General features: G+C 49.5%; 1 protein-coding gene across 1 annotated transcript; it reads right to left on the reverse strand.

The window, feature by feature from the left end:
- Positions 1–385: 385 nt before the first annotated feature.
- Positions 386–19998, reverse strand: LOC124658461 (GDSL esterase/lipase At2g04570-like). The gene is made up of 2 exons (XM_047196792.1): positions 19615–19998; positions 386–1197 (listed from the first exon to the last, which is right to left on the reverse strand). Exons 1-2 carry the CDS (start codon positions 19996–19998, stop codon positions 511–513), a joined length of 1071 nt encoding a protein of 356 aa, XP_047052748.1. The 3' UTR covers positions 386–510.
- Positions 19999–24086: the final 4088 nt, after the last annotated feature.

Raw genomic sequence — 24086 nt, forward strand, 5'->3', positions numbered from 1 at the left:
GTTGGAGTAACATAGCTAGTAACATCACACACTACAAAACAGTTTGGTGTCATGGCATGATAATAAATGAAGAAACGGAGTGAGGTGGCAACTAGCTATGTTATCATAATATCACACTTCTCAAGACAAAATGAGTCTACAATCTAATAAATATAGCATGCATGATACCACATATAATAAGTAACCATCCACTATGGAGGTAGTAACATAGGGTAGTAACGTGCACCATGTTACTACTCTATGTTACTTCCCACTATGACTAGTCTGAATGAGCCCGTAGGTGTAGCATTACTGCTCGGGGAATCCAGTGATAGGGTGTGTTCCACTGTTCCTTAAGTCCTTAGAGAACCGGGCGCCATTATTTCCATCACACCTCCCTCCCTCTCTTCCTCTCTCTGCTTTTTTATTAAATTATTCACCAAGAGCCTAGAAGAAAATATATTGATTAACCCAAGCCACCTGGCGATAAACGCAACACCTACAAACTGATGAAGGGCCTGGCCACAAATGTCACATGAATACTTGCAGCGAATTTCTGATAAGATCGTCCGCTAAGATCTTGTATGTCCTCTGGGAAGGATGAACCGAATCAAAGAAGACATACTTGTCAGCATCCTGACAAGTGAACGCCGCGTCCATGCCGCAAAGGACCGACGTCTCGATAGCCCCCGTGCCGCAGCAGCCCTGCGCAACTTCCTCGAAGCCGTACGCCGACGGGTTGGCAATGATGTCGTACGGCACGTCGTAGACATCCGCGTACACCACCCGCGCGCCTCCCCCGAACTCGCCGCCGAGCCTGCCCATGGCGGCCCGGATCTCGGCGTTGTACATCAGCGCCACCCGGTTGCACTCCTCGTTGCATTCCCCCGGAGCGTCATGGTTCATCGTCCTCATCGCCGGTACGCACCCAAAGGGCGGGATTCCACCGAACATGATCTTGCGTGCGCCGAGCTCGTGGACGTCGCGGACGGCGGCTTCGGCGAGGCCGACCAGGTAGCTGATGTACTCTTCCGGCGTGTACTCCGCGGCGCGGAGAGGCATGAAGAAGTAGTTCACCATGAAGTCGTTTGTGCCGATGCTGAAGACGTAGAGCGCCTCGGAGATGATCTCGTCGGCCACGGCGTCGCCCTTGGCCAGCTTCAGCCTCTCCTTGTATTCCTTGAAGTACTCCAGCTGCTGACTCAGGGTTATCACTGACTGAAATTGATTAAGTCAGGGGTTAAGGTCCTCAAAGTTATTAGTCCAGCGGATGATAACGAAATCAGCTTCATGCATAAAAGCCAAAATATGATATCAAAAGAATCTGTTGAATACACCGAAATTTACTCGTTCTATTCGAGAGACGTATGTAAGGCACTTGGAAATTTAAGCCTAACTTTGTTTGTGAATTCCAGAAAAAAATATGAGTCATATGCCAACATAAAAGCATACCATTGGATTAATAATCTTTGAGCAAAGGTGTCAATGGTATAACTTTTATGACATATGACACATATCGTTCTAGCCAAATCTGTGATGAAAATTAGGATCAAATTTCGATGGGCCATACATATTTACAATGGGTGAGTATATATCCATAGAAGTAAAAAACTAAAGAAAAATAGGGTGCAGAGACGATCACATGGCATTTATAAAAAAAAACCATAACATCATGAGGAAGGTCCTGCTCGTTGAAATATAACAGTCTTTGAAAGCGAGTAACTATGCGCATGTTTGTGGCTATGTAGCAAAAAACATGAGGGGTAATATCTACGGATACGCGCAAACCAAGCATGAACATTTTAGTCAACACAGCGTGAACATTTCATATTAACTATATGGACAAACAAACATAAAATATCAAGCTATAAATATTTTAAAAAAGTGTATATGTTCTACTAACATGGGGTATCCCCATTTTAATTTTTAAAAACAGGATTATATTCCAATATTCATACAAAAAAAAAGAATGCTGTCCGTGGGTTAATGAGCCGAACCAACCATGGCCCATGCATGTATAAGAATCAAAGATGTCATGGGCTGCGTCAAATAGGACCCCCAAAACCTACTGAAAATTTGTAGCGTTTAGGGTCCAATTTCAAACATATCACCACACGAACTATTATTAACGACATGAATGGTACTACAAAACACCCATTGTACCTTTGTAATTCCAATAACTATCTATGTGCTGGCTATTTGGAACATATCAAACTACCAGAAATTCAATTCGGCTCTTGGGTGCATATGCTCCCTCCACCCAAAAAAAATATTTTTAACTGTCAAAAAATTCTAACAAAAAATTTCGCATGTACATCTCGACAATCTATGTGCGTTCGTGCAGTTTCGGGAAAAACGGAAATTTTTTGTGTTCGATGTAAAACAGACAAAATAAGTCTCACAAAAAGCCTTATTTTTTAGCACTAAATTTTATCTTTTTTACACAACCTAAACGACAAGTTTATTTTTTATGCAAAGACTTCGTGCGCACTTAGCATTTGAAGATGCACACATGGATTTTTTGTTTAAATTTTTTTGACATTCCAAAATATATCAAAATTACAGTTCAAACTAAAGGGAGCATACGCACCCGGGAGCCAAAACATCACTCCCACTACCTACCCTTTATCAAGCAACTGCATATTTTAAGTTTACAAGACCATTCTTTTCTTTAGCTAAGATATAGCATATAGTATACAATGTACGTACTCCCTCAGTCCTCAAACAAGTGTACTTCTCTAGATTCAAAATTTGTCTAAAGAAAAGTGTACATCTACTCTACGCAGTTGATTAATGTACTTAGCTCCTCGTAATCACTCCCCAACTCCATTCTCCAATCTCCAATCTCCAATCTTCATTCTTCTTCTTCAATTAATAGAATGGAGACTCGTAAAAGATAGAACTAAGTTGTATTTTCATAGTTGTGCACTTATTTGACTTATCCTCGGAGGAAGGAAGTATATGCTAAAAGAAATGTGGCGTACTGCATAGTACTCTGTATTCTGTTAAAATCGAAGAAACACCTCCGCTTCAGTTTTTTTAGCATAGTATAGTTTTGTCAGGACGCACAAAACCGCATAAGAACATGGTTTAATAGGCATTGATAGCGATTAAATGTTTGCTTGGTTGCTTTATTTAATTGCTCGTTCACTGAATACGGTCGTTGTCCTTCCTAGAATGATATATACTCTCTCCGTCACGGTTTAACAGACATGCATGCAGTTTAAGAAATTTCTTTGACCATTATTTTGGTCAATAAAATATAAAATATATGTCATAAAATTATATCATTGGAAAGCTTTTTTGCATACGAATCTAATGATACAGATTTTGTAGACATAAAATTTATATTTTGTTGACCAAATTAATGGTCAAATTTTATCTTAAATTGTATGTGTGTCTGTTAAACCAAGACGGAGGAAGTATGTCAGTTGTTGATAGTTTTAATGAAACCTACACGTTCTGCATTGGTTTAACAGGCACAACTACATGTAGATAAGATATATACAATGTTCAAATCCAGTCGAAGAACAAATGAATTTGATATCATGGTATGAGGAATCTTAAAATATACAAGAATCATTAGTAGTATGAGTTTTGGCTACACCATTTATCTCCAGTCGCGTCCCCCAAAGCGTTCCCCAAACCGCGCCGGATTGAGCGTTTGGGGGACGTGTTTTGTTCGTGCCGCCTTTGGGGGACATCGCTCCCCAGCCGCGTCCCCCAAACGCCTCCCCCAAACATTTAAAATACTTTTTTTTGGCTTTTTTTATTTCAATTTCCACAAACTAATACATAATTTGCAACGTGGTTTACACGAAAACACAGTTTGGAACGTGGTTTTCCACAAACTAATACATAGTTTGAACCGTCGTGGACACAAATATAAAATTTTGCAAAGAAACTAAACCTAACTAGGCCGTGCATCGAAGGTTTTCTGTGTTCGCTGCTAAGAAAGAACACTCGAGGGCACACCCAGTCACCTAAACTGGAAAATCCACCGGGAGGATGGTGCCCTTGTTGGTTCTACCGATGAGGCGAACAGGCAGAAACCTCCGTGCACGTGTTCGTTGCGAAGAAAGAACACTCAGTCGTCCTCCTCGTCGGTGTTGTCGCCGTGGTAGTCCCGGCGGCACCGCGTCTCGTCGAAGACCTTGACGCTCATGCCCCTGTCGCCGAAGTAGGAGAACAGGAGGATGAAGCCGGCTTGGAGGTTGTGGTGCCGCGCGAACTTCTCCCAGCCGATGTTGAGGTACATCTTGCCGCGCGCGTCGTAGATCACGTCGACGATCCACCGGTAGTAGCTGCACGCAGCCTCCCGCAGATGCATCGTGCGCGGGCGATCGTCGCCGGCGACGTAGTCGGCGAAGGAGTCCGGCAGCCTCTGGATGCCGCGCGGGTCGCCCTTGAGGACGAGGACGAACTCGAACCGCACGTCCGGCTCCACGTCCATCTCCGACGATGATGAAGCCGGCAGCGTGGAAGGCGACGGCGAGCGTTCAGCTCTGCCGCGGCCACGACCACGACCACGGCCGCGAGGTCGGCCTCCGCCTCACCGGACATAGCATTGAGTCTTGTTGAGATGGTGGCGGCTAGGGTTTGGGAGAGAGGCGCTAGGGTTTGTGTGTGAGAGGGACGATGAGAGGCGGCCCTTTATAGGCCGAGGGAGGCGGGGAGCGGTGGCGCGCATTAACGCCGGCACGCAGAGCTAGGTGCGACAGGACGCGCCGCCGCGCCGCCGCGGAACCGCACCGTCGCCGCATCGCCGCGGGAACCGCACCGTCGCCGCGTCGCTGCGAGAACTGCACCGCCAATAACTTCCGTCGCGAGGTAGGCGACGGTTAGGTTAAAAAATTATTGTGCCGCTGACGAGTCGGCCCTGCCACTCCCCGTCTCGCTTTTCGTTGTGTCCGGCGTCCCCGGTGCGTCCCCTGTGGGACGGGGACGGGCTCGGGGCGCCGGACACCGTATGGGGGCGCGTCGGACAAAAATGGGCTTTGGGGAACGCGGCTTGTTGTGGGTATACTTCATAGGTGTACCATCGACAGTGCCTAGATCCGGCAAGCCCGGGTGGCCCACAGACGGTGATGAGGCATGTGGCCCATCGGGCGGCCCAGCTTGTCGTTGATCATGAAGGAAGAAGTCCAGCCCAGGATCAGCAGGCCGGATCCGTACCGACATAGGAGTAACCCGGATCCATGGAGGCCCATGAGGAACCCGGATCCAGGACGACGTGTATGGAAGGCGGATCCGTGACGTGCACGGCAAGATATTGTACCGTAGTTAGGCTATCTGTAATCCGGCTAGGACTCTCCATGTAAACCCTAGATCCGTGCGCCTTTATAAGCCGGATCCCGGGAGCCCTAGAGGCACAACCACAACTCATTGTAACAACGCGAAAGCGCCCGGATAATTCCGCACAAGCAGCAGGAGGCCCCGTCATCGTGCGGGTGTTCCGAAGCCGGGTAACTCGCGTACCACCATCCCGTGTGCACTCCGCCCCTATGGCCCCTACTTCTTCTCCCCTCGTGAGGATCCCTCCTCCGAGGTACCGTCGATTAGGCAACGACGCTTGGCGCCCACCGTGGGGCCTCGCGGTGTCCGGAGGCCGGAACCGGGAGGGTTCCGCCATGGGAAGCTACGACGACACCATCGCCGTGGGGCGTGTCCTTTACGCCGAAGTCCGCCGATCGTCCCTCCGATGAGTGTTGGATTCCGGCTAAAACCGACCCCATCAAGCTCTCCATCGTCCCAGCTTGGCGGCATACACATCTTCATCGGGGAAACCGTCGATTCCGACGGAAACCCACCGGTAAGTAGCGCCGACGCGACCGCCGCGAGCGGGACGCAGCCGCGAAGATCCGATCCGAGACGCCGGAACTTCCTAGCGAAGATTCCGCCTTAGATCCGGAAAAATCAAAACCCACCCAATCCGCCCCGAGCAGGAAGTAACGGTGGAAGACCAATGCGCATCCGCCCGGGTCTCCTGTGTGTTAGAGAAGCAAAGGTGTCACTTCGTACACTTCTTGGCCCATACCGCCGGAACCGCCCCTCATGAAGTCGGAGCTGGTCCCGTGCGGGTTGAGGCCCCGGAAAACAACGCTGCTCCGGATCAGCAGGAGGCTGTCGGAGAAAGCGAGACTCCGGCTGAAGAATCGATCTTGGGAAATCTAAGCCCAATTTCCGGAGACTCCCCGTCCACGGAATCTGATGACTTCGTCCGCAAGCTAGGGGAGTATGGTTTCGCCGATCAGCCTCGAAGTCGACTCCGCCCAGCCTAAGCAGGGTTCTCGCAATTGTAGCGGCGCTTGGAGAAGACGGATCCGAAGCGGCAGACACTCAATCCGACCCCCAGCCATCCCACCACGGATCTCCGATGTCGCGGGAACGGCCCCGTAGGGATCCTTCCTCGGAGAGCCTCCTGTCGCCTGAAGAGATAGTTGCACAAGCTCGCATGGATTTGGTAGCAAAGTCAGACGTCCTCAACAAACCAATAACTCCCCGGCGATGCCGCTGATCCGGAGGCTTTAGAGGCCACTAGAAAGGAGATGCCGGCCACAGCCAAAAAGTTCGCCAACACCGCACCTGCTATATTGGATGAGAGGAAGAAGCTGCACTGATCATGGATCGCTTTGAGAGACAGGATCGCGAAGTCACCGCAACGCTCGAGCAAGTCAAGAGTATGAGAGCAGAGTGGGAGGTGAAAATGACCTACGCACAGGCGGAGGCTGATAGAATCGTCAGAGAAGCAATCCCTCCCCGCAGGATCAACTTCGCAACCCCTGCTGAACAAGCAGCCGCTCGCTACCCCGAAGGACAATCTGGCAAGAGCTGCAGAAATTCTGAAGAAAAGTGACGAGGAGGTTGACATCAACTACTTGCGCACGCTCGTCGCTTCAGCGGTTAAACAGCAGAGCAAGGCAGATACTTCGCGCAAGTTGGAATCTAACCCGGAGCATTGCGTCTCCACTGCGCAGAAGGACGCCCGCAACAATCGCCAGCGAGATGACGAGTCGCGAACCGGATCCTCGGAACGCAGAAGGAAAGCCAGGGAACACCCAAATCCGATCCCCGTACCATCAAAGACGCCTCCGTCAGATCCGAGAAAGGGAAAGGATGCAATGTACTCCGGACGAGACAAGTACCGCAACGCCTCTCCTCCGCCTAATGGTTACCCGCGTCCCCCTCGTCGTCGCAGTCCAGCCGGAAACACCAGGCCTCAAGGGCATGGTGGAATTATTATCCGCGACATCGTGATGCCTTCCGGAAACCGGAACAGGGAGCGCACGCCGGAGCCTCGCCGGAATCAGAACAATGATCGTGAGCCCGAGCCTAGGAGGAGCCGGAATGAGGAGCGCGACCCGGAACCCCGCCGGAGCCGGAACGACCGTGGCAGCCAGCATCATGGCGAAGGCAGCCACAGGAGCCGGAGCCGCACCGGAGGGCCGGGGAGAGTCCGCAGCGGAAGCGAAGGTCGGATCGGCCCCCTCGCAGGTCTCCTCACCACCACCTAGCGGTGGCGGCGGAGGTGGAGGCGGAGGCGGTGGCCGGAGATCTCGCTCTCGCTCACAGTCCCCCCGACACGGCTCACGCGACGCGCGGGAACGCCTCAACGAATACAGAACCGACTACATCGGACCGAAGTGCTTTGGCAGGATGATTCGAGAGGAACCAAAGCCAAGGAGCTCCCTCAAGTTACCCGGAAACCTGAAGCATTATGATGGCACCGAAAGGCCGGATACTCGGATCGAGGATTACTACAATGCAAGAACCTTCGCCGGAGGAACCCCTAATATCGCCCGCCGCATGCTCCAGCTTGTACCTTGTAGGACCAGCCCGGATCCGGCTCGGTGACCTCGAGAAAAACTCCATCTTTTGTCTGGTTCGACCCGAAGACCGCTTTTGAGAAACACTTCGAGGCACCTACAAAAGACCCGCCACGGCAAGCGACTTACAAGCTTGTATCCGAAGAAGGGAGAAACCTCAAGAAACTTCCTCACACGATGGTTGGCATGCAGGAACGAGTGCGAGAACGTCGATCACACCACTGCCATGTACGCCTTCATTGGTGGACTGCAGAGAGGAGGATTGCTGAGGCACAAGCTCACATGTTTGGCTAACGCCAACAAACTGACTTTGGATGAAATGATCTCCATTGCCAGTGATCACACTGCCGCCGATGACGACGCAGGCGGTGATATCGCAGCTACAGCAATCCCCTGCACCAACAAAAGAAGAACCGTGATAACGGTAACAATAGCGGCCACAAACGCAAAAACCCCGATGACCAGAAGAGTGGCGGATCCGATATGGTCGCCATGGCGTTCCAACGCGGAGGCTCAGGAGGCGGAAGAGGACGCGGCCGTGGAGGCGGAGCCGGCAGGGGTCAGCAGCATACCTCCGAGGTCACTGCTGGCGGATCCCGCGCTCCGCAAACATATGAGGAGTACAGAGACATGCCCTGCCTGGCCCACTTGGATCCGGCTACAGGGAAGTCCACTCACACCAACCGCAACTGCAAGTGGGTCAACGACCTCAAGAACGACCCGGAGGCAGGATACAAGAGAGCCCGGAAGCACCGCCCACGCGGCAAAGGAGGCAAGGGCAAGAACAAGGACAAGGAGGAGGACAGTTCCGAGGCGATGGACGAGGATGATAACTCGCCGGATCCCAAAGCCGGATCCGCAGGTAAATCCAACCCCTTCGAGAAAAAGAGCGTGGGGGCTTACCATACCTTCCTCGGAACCCCCACAGTCCGCGCTACAAAATCAGCTACCCGGATCCCGAACGCCACGCTTCCGGCCGTGCCGCAAGTATGTCGTGTGGTCGGAAGTTCCGTGCACATTTGACAGGGAGGATCATCCCGCCATTGTGCCAAAAGAATACTACGCCTTGGTTGTGAGTCCTCGCATAGACGGGTATGACTTCTCCAAGTGCCTCATGGATGGAGGAGCCAGCTTGAACATCATGTACCTGGAGACTCTGAGCGGATGAACCTCACCAAGGAACAGCTCAAACACAGAGACCACCGAGTTTCACGGCGTGGTTCCGGTAAGAAGGCGAACTCCTCGGCAAAGCATCACACTTCCAGTGGCTTTCGGCGATGTTCATAATTTCCGCGAAGAGAAGATCACGTTCGAAGTTGTGCCCTTCAAGAGCTCCTACCATGTCATCTTCGGCAGGCCCACCTACCACAAGTTCCACGCAAGAGCGTGCTATATCTACAACAAGCTCAAGATGCCGGGTCCCAATGGTATGATCACCATAACCGGAGACTACAAGAAGGCTCATGAGTGCGAGTTGGGCGAAGCCGCCTTCGCAGAGTCTGTCATATCCGGAGAAGAGCGGAAAGGCTACAGGGCCGCGGTGGATCCGACTGAGATGCAAACCACCAAGAAGCAGATCTCCGAACAGTAAAACTCCTTCAGTGGCCGCGATTGAGACCAAGAAAGTCAGCCTTCAAGGAAGATGACCCTAGCAAGCAAGTCTCGATCGGAGCCAACATGGACCCCAAATAGGAAAGCGCGCTCGTCGAGTTCCTCCGCGCTAACATGGATATCTTCGCATGGCAACCTTCCGACATGTCCGGAGTACCTAGGGAACTCGCCGAGCACTACCTCAACATAAATCCGGGGCTAAACCAAGTGAAGCAAGCTATGCGACGCTTTGGGGATAAGAAGCGCCGCGCCATAGGAATGGAACTAGCAAAGTTACTAGAAGCAGGTTTTGTAATAGAAGTTATCCACACCGATTGGGTCGCGAATCCCGTCCTTGTACCCAAAAAGAACACCGAAATACTAAGAATGTGCATCGATTACTCTGGCTTGAACAAACATTGCCCGAAGGATCCGTTTCCCCGCCGCGCATTGACCAAGTCATTGATTCGACGGCGGGGCGGAACTTCGTGTTTTCTTGATGCGTATTCCGGTATCATCGATCCGGATGAAGGAATCCGACCAAAAGGCGACTTCATTCATTACCCCGTTTGGCACTTACTCGCTATGTTACTATGCCTTTTGGTTTGAAAAACGCAGGTGCCACCTACCAACGTACGATGCAGCGATGCCTGAAGGACCAAATCGGCCGGAACGTGCACGCCTACGTCGACGACATCGCGGTCATGACCCGGAAAGGATCCGACTTGATCAGCGACCTCACGTAAACCTTTGAGAATCTCCGTCGGTACAAGATGATGTTGAATCCGCCGAAGTGCGTCTTTGGCGTGCCAGCCGGAAAACTCCTTGGCTTCATAGTCTCTCACGGAGGCATTGAGGTTAACCCGGAAAAAATCAAGGCAATCCCGTGCATCAAACGGCCAACTTGTCTCAAAGATGTGCAACGACTAACCGGTTGTGTCGCAGCGAATCGCAGGTTTGTTAGCCGTCTTGGCGAGAAGGCGCTACCTCCGTACAAGTTGCTGAAGAAAACAGTACAAATTTGTTCTGGGACGACGCAGCCGACGCAGCCTCTTCGAGGGTTGAAGGAAATACTTACCTCCCCACCTATCCTCGGCAGCCCCAGCAGAGTCGAGCCAATGCTCCTTTATCCGGCGGCTACCAACAAAGTCATCAGCCTCGTCATCGTGGTGGAGCGAAAGGAAGAAGGTCATGAATATGACGTCCAAAGACCCGTCTACTACATAAGCGAGGTGCCGACGGAGTCAAAACAAAGATACCCTCACTTTCGAAGCTAGCTTATGGAGTTTTCCTAGGCAGCCGGAAGCCGAGACACTACTTCCAAGAACACCCAAGAATCAGCTGTGAGCAAAGCTCCGCCGTCAACAATTCTCAACAACGCCGACGCAACAGGACGGACAGCTAAATGGGGCATTGAATTATCCGCCTTCGACATCGCCTACAAGCCAAGGATCGCGGTCAAATCCCAAGTTTTGGCAGATTTCGTTGCGGATTGGACGAAGCTCCGGATGAAAGTCCGGAGCCGGAACCGAAACATGGGTCATGCACTTCGACGGATCCAAGCAGCATCAAGGCTCGTGAGCCGGAGTCACCCCGAAGTCCCCTACCGGAGAAGAACCGCAGTATGTTCCGCAGATCCACTTCGAAGCTACAAATAACATGGCGGAATACGAGGCTCTACTACACCGGACTGCGCATCGCTAAGGAAATAGGGATCAAGCACATCATTTGTTGCGGAGATTCCGACCTGGTGGCACAGCAAGTAGCCGGAACCCGGAACGCCGTAAATTCCGTCATGGCGGCCTACGGAGACGAAGTTGACGAGATCGCCAAGAGCTTCCTCGGATACGAAGTCAAGTACGTCGAAGAGACGACAATACAGCGCAGACATGCTATCCAAGCTCGGATCCGCGAAAGCCAATTCCGCCCGGAATTTACCTAGAGCATCTCCGGATACCCTCGGTGAAGGGCGCTAACCCGGAAAACCCGAAGTGGCGCGTGTCTCCGGCTAAAGAGGTATTGGCTACCATTCCGGCTTGGACACAGCCTTTCCTGGACTACCTCATCGATCAGAAGTTGCCGGAGGACGAGGTCCTCGCACGCCAGATCACGACGAGCACGATCCTACACAATTGTCGATGGACAGCTCTACAAACGAAGCGCAACGAGGGTGTTTCTCAAATGCGTCTCCAATCAAGATGGCATTGAAATCCTCGGAGAGATCCACGCAGGGACCGCGGGCATCATGCCGCTCCCGGGTCACTCGTTGCAAAAGCTTTTCGGCTAGGCTTTTATTGGCTCACAGCCTAAAGAAGATGTCGACAAAATAGTCAAGACCTGCCGAGGCTGTCGCACTACGCTACTCAACCAAACGCTCCAGCCCAAGAGCTGAAGACCATACCTATCACCCGGCCATTTGCGGTCCGGGGGCTCGATATGGTTGGTAAGTTAAAAAGATCATCTCCTGGTGGTTGTGAATACCTCCCGGTCGCCGTTGACAAGTTCGAGCAAGTGGATCGAGGCCAAGCCGGTGAGAAAAGCCGACGGTGCTACGGCACTAAAATTTGTCATCAGCCTCGTAATGAGATTCGGCATCCCACACAGCATAATCACAGATAATGGCACAAACTTCGCTCAGGGAGAATTGAAGGATTACTGTGAGACAATGGGGATTCGATTGGACCTTGCATCTGTGGCTCACCCACAATCCAATGGTCAAGTCGAAAGAGCTAACGGTCTAATATTATCAGGAATATTATCAGGAATCAAGCCACGCCTTGAAGAACCGCTGCGACGAGCAGCTGGAGCTTGGGCCGACGAACTAGACGCTGTCTTGTGGAGTTTGCGAACTACCCCTAACAGGTCAACAGGGTTTACCCCTTTCTTCCTGGTATACGGATCCGAAGCCATGATTCCCTCCGACATCATCCACGATTCACCGCGAGTTTCCGCCTATAACGAAGAAACAGTCGACGAGGCCGGACAGCCTATCTCGTGGACCCGATCGAAGAAGCTCGGAACCTAGCTGACCAGCGCTCCGCCATCTACCGGCAGAAGCTCCGACGCTATCACGGTCGTCGAGTTCGGAAACGCTCCTTCATGGCCGGAGACTCGGTCCTCCGCCTTCGACGAGTGAAAGACCATAAGCTGCAATCTCCATGGGAAGGACCCTTTGTCGTTAGCAAAGTGCTTCATAACGGATCGTACTACCTTGTCGATTTCCGCGAGCCGAGGGATAGACCCGCTAAACGGGCGCCGGAAACGCAAGCGTGAGGATCCGGATGACATCTACGATGAAACAGATCGCCCTTGGAATATAGCACAGCTACGTCCTTTCTACACTTAGCATATTTTTCCGAGTTACAAACTCTGTAATAGTTATACATGATCAATGAAATAAAGCTTATGGTTCACTCTTTGAGTCTTTTACCTCCTTTACTTGTTCATTTTAGATCGTGTATGTTTTTTCCGACTAAAACCGCAGAAGCTGGATGTTTTCCCGCCTAGGCGTGTATAAAAGTTGTGATTTCTAAAAACGTCCTTTAGGACGTAAGCTTAAGTTTTCCGATTAAGTTGTTATCTGTTGCGAACTCGTGGATTCCTAGTAGCGATTTCCGGCACCTATGCCTGGGGGCTTGTTTCCGCGGTTATGGACGGATTGCCATTGGGCTTCGTCGCCGCTGGCGAGCATCTCCGGCTAAGGTTTTCCGGCTCGTGGAAGGTCAAGCGGGCAAGCCGGAAAATAACGAGATCAGCACTTGCTTTCCGACATAAAACGAAACATGCACATAATATTAAACGGATAGCAGGATAAGTGTTTCCGCCCCATGCATAATCGTTTCGTTCCTAGCTACTTAAGAATTTAAAGTCTTATTACAAACCCTCGTTGGGGCCAAAATGATGCAACTTGTTTCATTGTTTCAAACAGGAACTCTACTCGGAGTCCTCCTCTTCAGACTGCTGGTAGCTGGAGCCGTCGTCACTGTCACCAGATCCGGCTTCAGAGTCGTTTCCAGAGTTTCCTCCGGAATGCTCGCTGCTGGACCCGGATCCTTCCCCATAAAACTCTGGCTCGCTTGCTCCTTCCTCTGCATCGGAAAAACCTTCGGGCAGGTTGTGCTTATTGTACCAGAACGAGTGATCCACTCGCCTGACAAACAGCTCTTCATAGCCTTCGGCTTCCGCGAGAAGGGCGCTCATGTCGGAACTCTCGGGGCTCCGCGTGCAACTTGCGCCGAGGTTGAGTGAGGGGAAGAAAGCCTTGCAGGTGGCCAGGACCAAGGAGGCGGCTCCGCGCGCGAAGATTTCTGCCAGTCCTTGATGAACTCCGGCACTGTCGCATAAGATTGGTCATCGTATCGATGACCGAGGTTTTGGCCTTCTTTAGCGACAGAGCCGTGGCGATTCCGCGACAGGCTCCAAACAGCGCATCAATTGAGTTCCGCGCTTCCTCGTATGCCTCCGTCCTCGTCAGGTTTGAATCTTTTGTCCACTCAAAGCCAAGGCTTGCTGTGGAAGAAAGAGATTCAGTTCCGTCAGAGAAAACATGCAAGACGGTCGGAGCAACGACGCGGAAAAATGCTTACGGAAGATAAGCTTGTCAATGGCTTCCGCCTCCGCTTCCAGGGCTTTGTTCTTGGCAATTGTGGAGATCACGCGGCCTTGGCTCTTCTCCAGCTTGTCAATCAGCTCCGCCTTCTCGCGGGTATGCTTCTCGGAGAGCTCCCTCCTCGCTTCAGTCTCTTTGCTTGAGGATTCTTTCATAAAGTTTTGGAGAGACTCGTTCTCCGCCTCAAGCACCTTGACCTTGGCGGAAAGCTCATCAAGCGTGGAGCGCTTAGCAGTTTCTTCTGAAGGCAGACAAGTTGCACATATTATGTATCATGAACTATGACAGCACAAAAAGAGAAAGACCCGGATCTCGTACCTTTCAGGCGGGTCTCCAGCAGCTGGATAGCCTTTTGGCTATTTTCCGCGTTCTGGCGCAGCCCCTCGATCTCCGCGATCTGCTCAAGCACATGGATGCGCAAATCTTCGTGCAATTTCCGTGTGGTCTGTCAGCAGCAGGGAGTTAGCCGGATATTTAAAATCTTGGGGGCTAGCGAGGAATTCAGTGAGATATAATTTTTTTTTAAATTTCCGTCTAAAGTACATTCTGGGAAAGCATCGGATAATACACGTTACACGGAACTATATCACCCAATGCTTGGGGGCTAGTATTACCTGCCGCACTTCCCTGTGCTTGGCGAAAAAATCCTTCAAGTCTTTCTCCAGTTCCGCGAGATCTCGCGTCTCCTCGTCCGGCTTCCCCCATACCTTGTTCAGCATCTCGGAAACCTCCGCGTGACGCTGTGCAAGGGTAAGTTTTTGGATGGACGGAGTTGGCTCGAGGCTGACTCGGGTCGCATTGGTAACTTGGAGGAGCTTGACCTTTTGCTCTTGTTCTTCATTAGTAGGTCCCGCAAAAGCGGAACTTGGCTGATCTGGTGGAGGAATGGGTGTGGAGGTCCCCTGGGCGGAGTCGCCATGGTGGGCGGGGTCTTCGGGAAGATCATCAAGGCCAATGATGTCCTTCGGATCCGGCTTGCCGGCAGATGAAGCCTTGGGCGGAACTTCCACCTCGGGAGTAATGGGGAAAGAAGCCGGAGATGGTTTGGCCTTCTTCTTGATGACCCTTGGGGCCTTGGGAGGCTGGCTTCCGGAACTTCAGGAAAAACATAAAAGCATAAGTACGAGTTTGAGCGAAAAAACCAGAACTTGGATCTCGGAAGTAAACGCTTACCCGGAAGGCTTGAAAAAGTGCTGGATGGCAGGCTGCCCCTTGTTGCTGGTATTGATCAGCGCGAGGCGCTTCTTTTCCGCCTCAGCTTTCCGAGTAGCCGCGATGCTGAGTGTTTCGCGGGGGCGTTTCGCTGGGGGGCTGGAAGGGGCTGGCCTTTTCCTCTTCGCAGGGCGGCTGGCTTCAGGAGCTTCCGCCTCCGATGCGGCTTCTGGATCCGGGTTACCGGTGGATGGGACTCGGAGGAGATTTCCGAGTTCATTCTCCCCAAGCGCTTCGAGCTAATGCAAAGATAAACACTTAGACAAAGTTTGAAGAAAAACAATAAACCAAGTCCAGATGGCGTACCGCGGTTCCGGATCCCTCCGTGTGGATGTCTTTGTTGCATACGTGAACATGGAGTTCACGTGGGATTTTGAGGAGGAGCCGGATCCTCTTATCAATAGCGTCGGCAGACAGATTATCTTTTGTGGCGCGCATTGAATCTTCGCGCCCTGTGTATTCAAACATCAGGCGGTCCCTGTGTTGGAGCGGCTGGATCCGCTTGGTAAACTAGGAGAGGGTTAAATCCTTCCTCGTGAGCCCCTCCTCCGTGAGCTTGCAGATCCGCCTTACTGCGCGGTTTAGCTGAGGCGAGTCGGAGAGGTGGGGGCACTGTGTCCATGCCGAAGTTTCATTGGCGGGGCTGTTCTTGAATGTTGGAAGTATTTTGTCGCTCGCCGGGTCGGAGACGTCCTTCAGGTAGAAGAAACCTCTGGACCAATACCTCGCGGATTCATGGCGATCGGTGTGGGGGTAGACGCGACCCGGCGGAGGAGGAAAGTGATGGATCCGCAAGTTGGCAACTCGGAAGTTTGGCGGATCTTCTCTTTCTTGACAAGAAAGAAATATTGGAACAGGGGAAGCTCGGAGTTACCCGGAGGTGGCCTTCGCGAGAGAGCGACGTGGTTGCTGATGGCGAGCACGCTATTCGGAGATATGTTGTGGGGTTGGAGCCCATACGTCTTCAGAATCTCCCGGAAGAAATCCGAAGGCGGGAATGAAAATCCACGCTCCACCAATGCCTTCGTCAGCACCATCTCGTCGTCCCTTGGAGCCGGAGCTGGTTCATCTGGAACTGACCTCCAGCTTCCGGGTTGCAGGAAGCCTTCCGACTCGAGATTCTTCAATTCCATCTCGGTGGTGGTGCAGGGCCACCACTTCCCCTTAGCTTCGGAGTCGCGTTTCCGAGCTTTTGATTTTTTGGCAGCCTCTTCGTTTGCTGCTCCGATCGGCCCGCCCCGGAGGTTTTCTCCGGTGAGCGGAGGTTCCCTCGGTCTCCTTGCCGGAATCCTTTGAAGGATCCAGCTCGACGGGAACAAATGGAGGAGGGGCGGAGGAGATTGGCGTCGCCATTATCGGTTCCGAGTTTGGAGGCGGAGTCGTTGAAGACATCTGAAGAAAAAGGTTGGCGGAAACTTTCCTTAGTCGGATCCCACTTCGTCTTCCCCAAGTTCATCCCTACCAACTACGACGCGAAGTTTGAGCTCGAGGACGTACCGTAATGGCGCGTGCGGTGGTCGGAGTCGCCGGCGGGAAGTTTTCTGCGCGGTAGTTCGCTGGAGTTAAGAACACGAAGAACACTGCGGCGGAGGGCTCGCTCCGGCGATGTTCCGGCGATTTTCCGGTGGGTTCCGGCGCGGCGGAGGAAAGGCTCAACGGGCGGCGCTCGGAAGAGAGGTGAGAAGGGGGTGAATGAGGGGTAAAGGGGTCGACGGCTGGTATTTATAGGCTGAGGGGATGAGATTCGTGTTCCGCATCCTGTGGTCGGAACGCAAGCGTCGCGCCGTTGGATGTGTGACACGTGTCCCAAACCCTAGCAGTAAAAATGGCTAGAGATAAGTTACCGCGCGAATCGCGCAAAAATGGCGCCAGAATTGGCGGAACCGTTTGAGTCTTTTAAGATTCCGGGTAATTGCGTGAAGATAAGTTGGCTCTCGTTCGCGAGCGGGGGGTAACCCGGAAATATTCTTTGAAATGTCGATGGATGAAGTCCCGCAGGATGAGAGCATTTTCCGGCTGTAAGTTGGAAAAGGAAGAAAATGCAAAGTTGGAGCTCTTCAAGTTTCTCCGCGTTGCCGAGGATGCCGGAAATCTAAGGAACAAGCATGGCGGAAACTGCTGGTGAAACTCGGAGAACTCTGGGGGCTACTGTTGTGGGTATACTTCATAGGTGTACCATCGACAGTGCCTAGATCCGGCAAGCCCGGGTGGCCCACGGACGGTGATGAGGCATGTGGCCCATCGGGCGGCCCAGTTGCCGTTGATCATGAAGGAAGAAGTCCAGCCCAGGATCAGCAGGCCGGATCCGTACCGACATAGGAGTAACCCGGATCCATGGAGGCCCATGAGGAACCCGGATCCGGGACGACGTGTATGGAAGGCGGATCCGTGACGTGCACGGCAAGATATTGTACCGTAGTTAGGCTATCCGTAATCCGGCTAGGACTCTCCATGTAAACCCTAGATCCGTGCGCCTTTATAAGCCGGATCCCGGGAGCCCTAGAGGCACAACCACAACTCATTGTAACAACGCGAAAGAGCCCGGATAATTCCGGCACAAGCAGCGAGTAGGCCCCGTCATCGTGCAGGTGTTCCGAAGCTGGGTAACTCGCGTACCACCATCCCGTGTGCACTCCGCCCTATGGCCCCTACTTCTTCTCCCCCTCGTGAGGATCCCTCCTCCGAGGTACCGTCGATTAGGCAACGACACGGCTGGAACGCATTTTCTGTCCGGCGCGCCCCAAATCCCTTTGGGGGACGCTTTGGGGGACGCGACTGGAGATGCTCTATAAAATCTTGGGAGAGAAGGCATAGCTGTCATAGATAGAAATGGAAATTTCCAAGAGGTCTATAGCTCCTTTGAATCCGAGACTGGTTACCAAAAGTTGCTGCTATCGACCTGTTGAATGGTAAGCTTTTCTACAAATTTTGTGAAGCACGTGCACCACACTAGTAGCCCCTCCACTCACATTTACCTCGCTTTCTGAATCAAAGTCCAAAAATTTGTAAAGTTTGAACAACAATAGAAGAAAAAATATCAAGATGTGATGAACATCATTGCATATATTTTTAATATGCAATTTCCGAAGATTAAATGTGTAACTGCAAGAAGAAATAAACAAGCAATTTCTGCACAACAACAAAAGAGTTTAACTTTTTATTTAAAAAACGAATGCGGTAGGGAAAGCTTCTACAGCTATTTTGTTTTGAAAATAATAAGAACCGAAATCTTCGTTCATTGGATCTTGAACCTGGGTGGCTGCATCCAGAGTTCTTAGCATAAAACAACCACTTTCTCGCTATAGTTCCAGAAAACTGCCACTTTTCAAAATTTTGACAAAAATCCGTAACTATTCAACAATTTTTTGTAATATGAACTAATTGAACAGTGATTACAAATTGACAGCGAATCTGACATGCAGGACCCACCTACAGGGATGATGTGGCAAAAGTCTGAGCAATCTCCTGAAATAAAATTACCGAAATATATAAAAAGGAAAAGAAATAAAAAGAAAATCTGGCCCCCGTCGGCAGTCGTTGCCATTGTTCGCCGGCGCTGGTCTATGCCGGTGATTGTGCCCGATGATGTGCCACATGTTCGTGCTTGCCTCCGCGCTAGGCTGTGGTCGCCGCCGTGCGCCCGTGCTCTCCACCGCCGCGCCAGGACGTGTGTTGCTGTCGCACCGAGCCTGCCCGTGCTTCCTCCTATGCGCCCGAGCCCATAGCCAAGTCGTGCTCGATCGCCGACGACAGGGGAGAGTAGGCGGGAGGGAGGGGAGGCATGGCAGTGCTCCGGCCATGGGGAGGGAGGGCGCCGAAGGAGTGGCGGAGATGGGGCGGCGGTAGGGGTGGGGGTGGGCTGAGGTTTATTTCCTCTTTTTTTTCTTTTAGATATTTAGATTTTTTTAATTGGGTTGACAAATGGGTTTTAGTCCATGTCAGCAAAATTGGTCCAGGTGGGCTCCGCTAGTCAGAGTTGTTGTCAATTCATGTTTAGTTTAAGATTAGTGCACATTGCAAAAAAATTGCTGAATAGTTGCGGATTTTTGTCAAAATTTTAAAAAGTGGTATTTTTTCCGAACTATAGCGAAAAAGTGGAAGTTTTATGCTAAGAACTCATGCATCCATTTCCCAAACCAAGTTATCTAGACTCGCATCTTAAAAGATCAACTAATTGTAAAGGTGGAAAAGGGTATAATTGGCTGAAATCATACAAACAAAGGCAACCGGTGGGACAAGTGTTCCAATTTCCAAATGACTTGTATCCAGCAAATCCGGAGTAAATACTATTTGGACGTTCTCCTACGTTCACCCCTCTACCAGAAAATGATTCTCTGGCATGCAGACAGGGTACCAGATTGCGCTGGAGAGTGAATGAGTGCTGAGTAGCTAGCTTACCGCGACCTTGGCCGTCAGAGCGTCCATCCCGGTGCCCCCCGAAGCGAAATTCACGCCGGTGGCGAGCTGGTCGATGGTGTAGCTGCCGTCGAGGTAGGCGGGCACGGAGGACCCCAGCCCGAGCGCTTCCGACAGGAAGTCGGTGACGAGTCGGCCGTTGCTGAACCGGCCGGTGGGGACGCCGCCGTCGAAGTCGCACCCATACGGCGGGAAGTTGCCCCTTGCTATGGTGGGGATGTAGTTGTTGTTGCCGGCGTCCGCCGTCGAGTCCCCGAACACGATGATCGCCGGGACCTTCCCGGCCGTCGCCGTGCAGCTGGATGACAGCAATAGGTATATCAAGCAGGTCGTCAGTGCCCAGCGTTGCACGCCGTGTGAGGACATCTTTCGATAGTGGCGATCTTAATCTGCAGGACAGGACACTCCGTGGTTTGCGTTTGAGTAGATATATATACTGCTACCTGCCTGCACGTGTGCCCAAATCGACACGAGATGAGAGGAGAGTCCATAATATCGATGGACTTTCCCAACTATGTTTTTTCTTCTGTTCTTGTCATGCATGTTGAGTGTAGTACTATTTTCCTGCTCTTGTCGTGCGGATCGTTCTATTTTCCTGTCCTAGTCTTGCTGGGTACTCTCTTTTCCAGTTCACGCGCACAAACGGGCTTTAGAGGACGGTTAGTTCAAGTCCAAATCAACATAACACATTGAATTGGAGATGTTGATTCTGCACATGCATATTTCCCTGCAGATGTGCTGAGCTCTTGCCGCCCATGCAGCAAAATGTACGAGCATCAGTCGAGCTGGGATTTTTGGCCATGCATGCCAACGTTGTACACAGGATCAAGAGAATGATGGGCGGAGTAAGCGTCATAGTGTCCCTGTACATAGAGATTTTCATGCGTGTGTTGTGTTCGAACGCACACAAAAATCCTGCGCAAGCAGATCTATTTACAATTCATGTATGTTGGGGTGAACATTCACACTGCACTCATAACATACGGATAGTTCCATCGAACGAGGAACTGCGGCACCCAGGTGTGCCCTGTTTCTGAAAATATGAAATCGGAACTTTGATTTCAAAAAAATTACACACTTTTTATGCAAATAAATGTATATTCTTTCCATACTTTTTTTTTGGAAAGTTTCAATAAAAAAATCAGTTGTATTTTGAGGTACAGAGAAAAAACAATTTTTTTTGCTATGTATAGGCATAAAAAGATCTTGTCCCCCCCCCCCGAAATCGGTCTATTTTATCTAAATATATAGCGTATTTTTGAACAAAAGATAATTTGGTTGATTTTTTTAGGACTAGAAATACCGTTTCGAAATTTTCAAAAAACAAGCACACTGATGTTAGGGTGCTACTGCGGGTTTTCGTAGTTCCATCATTCTTTTTGGTATCAGATAAGCACATTCCCAAGATACTAGCTCCCGCTCATCCTCCTCCACCATTTCCGGCACAACACCTCTGCGTATTTATCTCCCATGGAGAAACCAGGTATTTGGTTATCATCTCTAGCGTGAACGTAATCGACGCCGGCATCCACGTCCTCACCGATAAACATACCCCCTACATCTTGTTTTGTGGGAAACCTCTTATTCCATCTGGCAACCTGATGCGAACATACACGCTCATGTACATCGGGCATCCATAGGACCATGTGTTGGAATACTATAATGGGATCACAAGAGCATGATTAGCAACATCATAACCGGGTCCTCGGTGCATTGCACTGCCAACGCTAACCTAACCAGTACCTCTCCAACAATCCAGTTAAGCACCAACCACCTTCACACCGGCCCGTCTCGAAAGAGTTAGGAAGCTTCACGTATCGACGTTATCTCAATTTGTGGATATGTACTCAAAGGACTTTACTTAGAACCTTCGAGAGTAGATATCCGTAGTCTGAGATAAGGTCGAAACACAAACAGATAACGAAGAGTTCCACCATTTGTATATTTGAGCATACGGAGAGTTCCACCATTCTTGTTTTGGGAGTAAAACAAGCATTTGCACGAGGCAAATGGAGAGTTTTCACTAAAATTCCATTAATTATTGCTACCGGCCCCTATCTTTCTCTCCCCAGTGCCGCTTAAAGTGACAACTGCCTCCAAGTCAAACTTTCATGAAAATCACATACGCACGTTTCTAGTACCATTTCGTGTATTACAAGGTCCAAACGATTCAACGCATGATCGGGCCGTACCAGTACCAGGATAAGAGAGAGACTATAGCTTGGCAGTTCCTTAATTAATTTAGAGTATGAGAGGGAGAGATCAGTTAGCGTCAACATTAGCTCGTGAACGATAGAGAGAAAGGACTGCAACTGTTTTGTCTTAGTTGATGCACAGTGTGCCCTATGTTTTGTTGTTGTTGCGTCGACTGATTAGCTGCTTGACACGAATAGGCAACGCTCTTGAGAGTGAGAGCTGAGCTTCTGTGCTCCGTTGATCCGATTTTGAGGCTTTTAAACTCGAGCGAGCCGAACCGAAAGGCCCGTCCAACTGTCGAGCTGCTGCATATTGTTGGTTTCCATCGCGTTTCCGTCACCTATAGTTCATCCAGCTCGCTGTTGGTCGTTGCTGGTGTAGTGTGGACACCGTGGGAATTGAATTCGTGTGGGACTACCGTAGCGGTTTCAACTGGAATCAGCCTTCTGTTGCTTTCGACTATAGCATTGAGTTTATCTTCTTTCTTTATGATGACAGATCCAGCTGAATTCTGACTTCCATTAATTAGCAGATGCAAAACGTGTGCAGGTGCCGCCCGGAGCTACAGCTCGTCTGGAGAACGGATAACACGGAGAAATGGAGAGAGCAACAAAAACAAGCTGGTTCAAACATGAGCTTTCTAAGGGCTTGTTTGGTTCAAAAGAAACTCCCAAATGTGGCCCATCGACATTAGTATATATTAGCATTCAGATAAAAAAAAGATGAAAGCTATTTAACATCATTTTTGAGATGCAGTTTAAAACATATATCCTTTTTCATAAATACAGATTTTTTTAAAATATTTATAAAGTTAAGAACAAAATGTTCATAGAGTTCAAAAGTAAATGTTCACGAGGTTTGTAAAATTATTAGTACAGATTAAGATAATTATTTGTGAGTCGAAAAATATTTGTATAAGAGAAACATATTCACAAAATTGAAAATAATTAGTTATGAGATTCACAAGTAATTCTATTATTATAAAATAAAAATATTCATGTGATTTTTAAGAAAAAATAAAAAGGAAAAGGAAAAGGGGAACAAAATAGAAATAAATAAAAACCAAGGAAAAAAGAAAAGAAAAAACAATGAAAGGAGAACTGGACTCCCCACTGGTTTTGCGTATTTTCTTCCCATGTGTTAAGGTGTTTCCACTCTTAATTAATTAGGCTCACACACTCATATATATGAATGTACTTAACCAGCTTATCATGCAAATAATTAGTTCGTATCTGTAGCCATCCCACTCCTCCATGTCCCATGCATACAAATGATGGTATTATCTAAGATTCTTTCAGTTTTATAACCGTAAAAAAATTATCTTACAAATATTATATCTGATTGATGTTCCATTTTCACCACTGGTTTACTCGTGATGAGATCTTTGAAACTAGGTCTCATGTTGACCTTTTTTGACAACTTATTTTTCATTAGTATTTGTCATATTATACAGTACTTAGTTGCTAGATTATAATATCTTGGTTGTGAGGTTCATCGATCTCATTCTGAACCAAAGCAATGTTGCATGATGCTACATTCTATGGAATCATGTCATCTTTCAGGTCTTGAAAACACTTGAGTACCCTCCGTCTAGTTGTGTATATCATTTCAATTTTGAAAAATGTGTAAACAAATCAAGTGGTAAAATACACTAATATAGTGGTAGTTGTTGCTACTAATCTCTCATTAGATGAGATACACCCGCTCTCTCGTTGTCCGTATCATTTTAATATCTCAAAACGTGTAAAAAAAACAATAACCATGTCAGATCATAATTGTACGCAGCTGATGGGACAATGACAGTTTGGTAATTTTCAAATTTGGTGTGATGAAAAATAAATCCTCAAAACATAGCAACATAGGATCTATTTTTCGAATCGTTTGTTGTGATGAACTTATCAACCTAAACAAACATCTAATCAAAATAACTCTTTAGGATGCACATCTTTTTATTTATTTTAGCAATTAATGGGATCATGTCACCCATGAGATGAGATACTCGTGCATGTCCAAATACAATGAAATTTATCGCGGCATGAAAAGTACACAGGCGTGCCTATAACTAGATTTTTTCTAGAAAAATAAAAAAATATATAACAAAAACCAGGAAATAAAAGAGCGACAAAAAAACGAAGATACAAATCAGAAAAATTGAGAAATATCTTACATGGGCAGGCCATAAATATTTAACCCTCTCCGTGTGAGCTTCGTGACACTAATCGGTGGCCTGGTGCCCTTTTTTTATTTTATTTTCCTTT

Source organism: Lolium rigidum, chromosome 5 (genome assembly GCF_022539505.1).
Source record: "Lolium rigidum isolate FL_2022 chromosome 5, APGP_CSIRO_Lrig_0.1, whole genome shotgun sequence".
Lineage (NCBI taxonomy): Eukaryota > Viridiplantae > Streptophyta > Magnoliopsida > Poales > Poaceae > Lolium > Lolium rigidum.

Coding starts and splice junctions, on each gene's coding strand:
- LOC124658461 (XM_047196792.1), bottom strand. CDS start 19,998: ATGTCCTCACACGGCGTGCAACGCTGGGCACTGACGACCTGCTTGATA. Junction 1,198..19,614: donor CTCTGACGGCCAAGGTCGCG/GTAAGCTAGCTA, acceptor AATCAATTTCAG/TCAGTGATAACCCTGAGTCA.